Raw genomic sequence first — 5,075 nt, 5'->3', positions numbered from 1 at the left:
TAGATGGTGCTGGCTGTCGCGCTCCACTGTAGGCGCAGCAAAATACACGCTCGCCAGCACGATTCTTCCAGGCTCCCCACGGATGCAGTGGGGCTTTTCCAGCGCACCGTTCAAACGGGAGCCTTTTTAGGCTGTGTCCTGCCCCATGTCTTTCCTTGGTGCTGTGATGACGCACTGAGGACCCTCAGGGCTCCACCTCTGCACGTTCCAGTGAGGTCCAGCAGAGAAAGAACCAGGAGTTTCTGGGACCCTTTTCTAGGCCAAAAAAGGGGGAAAAACTACTCTATGAGCTTCTTGGTGTCTGCCTTCTGCAATGTAGAGAATGAGCCCAATAAGAGCCTGTTCTCTGACTTTATTTCAAACATCAGGTTCATGTGTGTATTTGTATGGATATGATTTTTTCCCCCTTCTGGCCGCCTTCACCCGTTTCTCCCTCCCACTGACTGCCTCTGGCCCCCCCCCCCAAGTCTGTTCTCTGAGTCCTTGTGTATTTGAGTAAGATCTGTACATGTGCCTTGGTTTTCGTTGAACTTTCCCTTGAATGACTCAGCTACTGAGAAAGCAGCTGGCGTCCCTGGGACGAGGCCAGCGACCCCGGATGGGACAGCCTTTGCAGGTTTCCAGTTTGTCATCACATTCCTGTTTCTGGAGGGCCAGAGCACTTTTCCATCTCACTGGACAGATCACTACTCGGGAGCCGGATGGGAGGCAGAGGGGGGCCTCTCCCGGCCGGGCACAGCTGAGTAAACACGCAGGCGCGTCGTGCTGCGTGGCCAGGACCCCGTGGCGCGGCAGGGTTTCTGTTCACTCCGCATGTCCTGGCACATGTGTCCTGGGACAGTGCCTTGCTGGGAGTGAGTTATGGTTGAGGATACCTGGAAAAGAGGACAAGGGGAGAGAGACCACTGAATGTCTTGAACTCCAACTCTAAGATGCCTTTCTGAGAATAATGGCACCACTTTTTTAGTAATAGTAACAGGAAGAGCAGGAGAGCAGGTACATGTGCTCACCCTGAGTGTTTACAGGGATCAGTAACAGTTTTGAGTAGGATAAGTAGGAAATCAGAAGACAGTGCAGGGAAGAGGTAAATAACCCCACCTCATTCCCATATGCAAAACGCTAAGCCTGGGCCGTATTTAACTTGCCCAAATCCTCCTCTATACAAAGTTAGGACACAACCTTTCTGTCCCATTATGTTTCCTCTGAGATCAGCAATACCCTGTCAGGCTACGGAGTCTCAATGAAGGCTTTACTATCAGGAAAGATATTTTATTATTTATCATTTGTCTGCAGGTGTTCACACCTGCCTTCTAAGTATTTCCTTTTTATTTATTTATTTATTTTTTGCTCTGGCCTTTCTTTTGTTGCACTGAGCTGTTGGGAGAATCGCTTCTGCCAGGTCCTTCAGAGATGTTATCCCAGAACAAGCAGTGCCAGCGGACCGCAGAGCTGGAGCATCTGAGGCCAACTCCAGGGACGTCCCCAGCACCTTCCTCCTGTACTGGTTGTAACTGAATTTGAAGTCATCTCCTGGAAGGGACTGTAGGGACTGTCACACCTTAATAAAATGTTTAACATTTTATTACACAGATTACACATATAAACAAGATTACACAGGCCAGCCATGCTTTGTCACAAAAAGCTCTTTATTTTACATACATGTCTCATTAGGTTGAAAATAGGAAATTGTTGCTATATGATTGCTTTTGACCCACGAAACAAGCAGTTTTGTACAATTCAACCCCATGAATTGAAGACCGGTTGCCTGTATCTGATTTTCCTTTCTAGGCCTGAAAATCAGGGGAGAAACAGCAAATGGGCACTTAAAATCCCTAAATTGTCTTGTGCATCCTATTCAAAAACTGTCCAGCAGAAAGGACGTAACCCCATTTCCCACCAAACCTGATTGTGTAACCTGAAGGTCGTGGAGGGAAGTGTGGAAGGCCCCATCGACACAAAACCCTCCTGAAAAATTCACATGCAAACATCCTCTTTCTGTCTCCTTTCAACAGGAACAAGAGTATGTGGGACGATGCTATGGAAACACTGCCAGCAGAGGAAGTCCTGTGTTTTCCTGACGCCCACCTGGCAAGTGAATTGCCCACTGGCCCCAGGTGAACAGTGTGGACACAGAGCTGCAGATGCCAGGATGCAAGACAGACACCCACCCCCTGGCTGACCGTTCATAAACTGGAACCGCAGATGGGAGTCCAGGAAAAAGGCCCCTGGGGAGGCTGTCTACAGAAACGGAGTTAGATCTGGGTGCTGAGGTTTTGATGCCGCACGCCTCAGGTCTGGAGGCCTGGGCGGCAGTGATGTGACCAGACTCTGCAGGGAAGGGGCCCCCGAGCCTGGCGCTGTGGCTGCAGGGCCACCCTGTATGCTGGTCCCAGCAGCTGCGCGCCGGCAGGAAGGCCCCCCACCAACCCCCGGGCGCACGGCCCCACGGGTCAGAAGGTCTACGTCTGCCGTGGACACACACCCCTTCCCGGGAGACGGGAGCGGCGGGGAGCAAAGAAACAGCGGACGCGTTGGTGAAATCTGATCTCTGCCACCAAAAGCCCGGGAACCAGCGCTCCGGAGGAAGGGCGACCTTGGGCAGCCGGAGCCGCGTGAAGTCATGGTGGGCTGCTGAGCGGGGAAACGCTCCATGGAGAGCCCGGTGCCCCCCTGCGTCCCCTTCCCGGGGGCCGGCCGCGGCCGCGGGGCCCAGCCCGGCGGCGTCTTTGCGCGCGGAGCGGCCGGCGCCGAGGCTCCGGGAGAGGGCAGCCTGCAGCCGCCGGATGCGGCCGGGGGGGCGGGCGCCGCGTCCCCGGCGCAGACACCCTGCAGTCTCAGCGCGTCGCTGTGCTTCAGCTCCGGGGACGACTCGCCGCCGCAGTCTCGCGTCTCCGCCGCGGAGGGCGCAGCGGCCTCCCCGCCCTCGCGCCGCAGCGGCCCGCGGGTGGTGCAGAAGCAGTGGGGGGCCAGCAGCGCGGGCGCCGCGTCCTCCCAGGAGCGCGGGGACCCTCAGGAGCCCTCGTCCTCCGAAGATCTGTCCCCGGAAGAGCCCGTGTCCGCCGAGGAGCTTCTGTCCCCTGAGGATCCCGTGTCCCCGGAAGAGCCCGGGGACACCACGCCTGTGCCCCCTGGCGTCGGACCCGCGCACGGGGAGCCCGACCTGGTCATCGAGGTGTCGGGCCGCCGGCTGCGGGCGCACAAGGCGGTGCTGGCGGCGCGCAGCGACTACTTCCGCGCGCGCGTGTCGCGGGACGTGCTGCGGGTGCAGGGCGTGGGCTGGGCGGCCCTGCGGCTGCTGCTGGCCTACGCGTACAGCGGGCGCATGGCGGGCGTGCGCCCCGACAACGTGGCCGAGGTGGTGGCCGGCGCGCGCCGCCTGCAGCTGCCGTGCGCCGCGCAGCGCGCCACCGACGCCGTCGGGCCGCAGCTGAGCCTGGCCAACTGCTACGAGGTGCTGAGCGCGGCCAAGCGGCAGCGGCTGGCCGAGCTGCGCGACGCCGCCTACCGCTTCATGAGCGACCACTACCTGGAGGTGCTGCGGGAGCCTGCCGTCTTCGGGCGCCTGACGGGCGCCGAGCGCGACCTGCTGCTGCGCCGCCGCCTGCGCGCCGGCCGGGCCCGCCTGTTGGCCGCCGCGCTCGGGCCGGCCGGGGAGCGCGCGGGCAGCCGCCCGCAGAGCCCGTCGGGGGACGCGGAGGCGCGCGGGGACGCGGCCGTCTACTGCCTGCACGCGGCGGCCGGCGAGTGGCGCGAGCTGACGCGGCTGCCCGAGGGCGCGCCGGCGCGGGGCTGCGGCCTGTGCGTGCTCTACAACTACCTCTTCGTGGCGGGCGGCGTGGCGCCCGCGGGGCCCGACGGCCGCGCGCGCCCCTCGGACCAGGTCTTCTGCTACAACCCGGCCACCGGCCGCTGGAGCCCCGTGCGGCCGCTGCGCCAGGCGCGCTCGCAGCTGCAGCTGCTGGCCCTGGACGGCCACCTGTACGCCGTGGGCGGCGAGTGCCTGCTCAGCGTGGAGCGCTACGACCCGCGCGCCGACCGCTGGGCCGACGTGGCGCCGCTGCCCCGGGGCGCCTTCGCCGTGGCGCACGAGGCCACCACCTGCAACGGCGAGATCTACGTGTCCGGGGGCTCGCTCTTCTACCGCCTGCTCAAGTACGACCCGCGGCGCGACGAGTGGCAGGAGTGCCCGTGCAGCAGCAGCCGCGAGCGCTCGGCCGACATGGTGGCCCTGGACGGCTTCATCTACCGCTTCGACCTGTGCGCGGCGCGCGGCGACGCGCCGGCCGGCGGGGTCAGCGTGCTGCGCTACCACTGCCTGGCCAAGCGCTGGGGCCGCTGCGCCGCGCCCCTGCCTCCCCCGGGTGGGGGCGCGCCGGCGGCGCTGCCGCCCTTCCGCTGCGCCGCGCTGGACGGCGCCATCTACTGCGTCAGCCGCGCGGGCACGTGGCGCTTCGTGCCGCCCGCGGACGCCGAGCGCGGCGGCGACGCGGACCCCGGCGGCAGCTTCGAGCCCCAGGCGCTGCGCGCCCCCTGGGACGCCCGAGGCCTGCTCTTCCCGTTCGTGCTCAACCTGCCGGAGAGGCCGGAGCGAGGCGAGGAGGGCGCCGCGTAGGGTGGGGGGCGCCGGGGCGGGGCGCGCCCTGGCGGCCTGGGACTTCTTGCGGCGGTGCTTTCAGGCCCGCGCCCCGTTCTGCGTTCCTTTCCGCTTCGCTTTGCTTTCCGGGTTTTGGCGTAAGGTGTAGGCTGTGTGCGGTGCCAACCTCGCCTAGGGCGCGGGACACCTGCGGGAGAGGGCCGTGCCCCGGAGGGCCGGGGGCGCCGTGGTGCGGCCCCGGGCGGAGAGGCGCGGCGCCGGGCCGGTTCTGCGCGCCGCGTCGGGGGGACGAGAAGGCCGCGCTCTTTGGCTTCAGGTGTGAAATGATTGCAGATGAGCAAAGTTCTTGAGACTTTCCTAATTTAACGTAAAAGCTCATGCCAACGTATGTTCAAAGCTGGTCCGTTTCACTGCCGCGTGAAGGAGCCTCGGGGTGAGCGACCACGACCAGTGCGGGCCCCGTCCAGGTGGCGGGGCCACG

The 5,075-nt window shown here is 63.5% G+C and overlaps 1 protein-coding gene across 1 annotated transcript; it reads left to right on the top strand.

Annotated features, from left to right (window-relative positions):
- Window positions 1-2,510: 2,510 nt before the first annotated feature.
- KBTBD11 (kelch repeat and BTB domain containing 11) lies at window positions 2,511-4,755 on the top strand. The gene has a single exon (XM_036995877.2). The coding sequence runs from the start codon at window positions 2,651-2,653 to the stop codon at window positions 4,610-4,612; it is 1,962 nt and encodes a 653-aa protein (XP_036851772.2). The 5' UTR covers window positions 2,511-2,650; the 3' UTR covers window positions 4,613-4,755.
- Window positions 4,756-5,075: the final 320 nt, after the last annotated feature.

Source organism: Manis javanica, chromosome 12 (genome assembly GCF_040802235.1).
Source record: "Manis javanica isolate MJ-LG chromosome 12, MJ_LKY, whole genome shotgun sequence".
Taxonomy (NCBI): Eukaryota; Metazoa; Chordata; class Mammalia; order Pholidota; family Manidae; genus Manis; species Manis javanica.
The sequence above is the reverse complement of the archived record's forward strand: the minus strand, read 5'-3'. Positions and strand labels throughout refer to the sequence as shown.

Bases quoted from the DNA above. Each gene is read 5' to 3' on its own strand.
- KBTBD11 (XM_036995877.2), top strand. From the start codon at position 2,651: ATGGAGAGCCCGGTGCCCCCCTGCGTCCCCTTCCCGGGGGCCGGCCGC.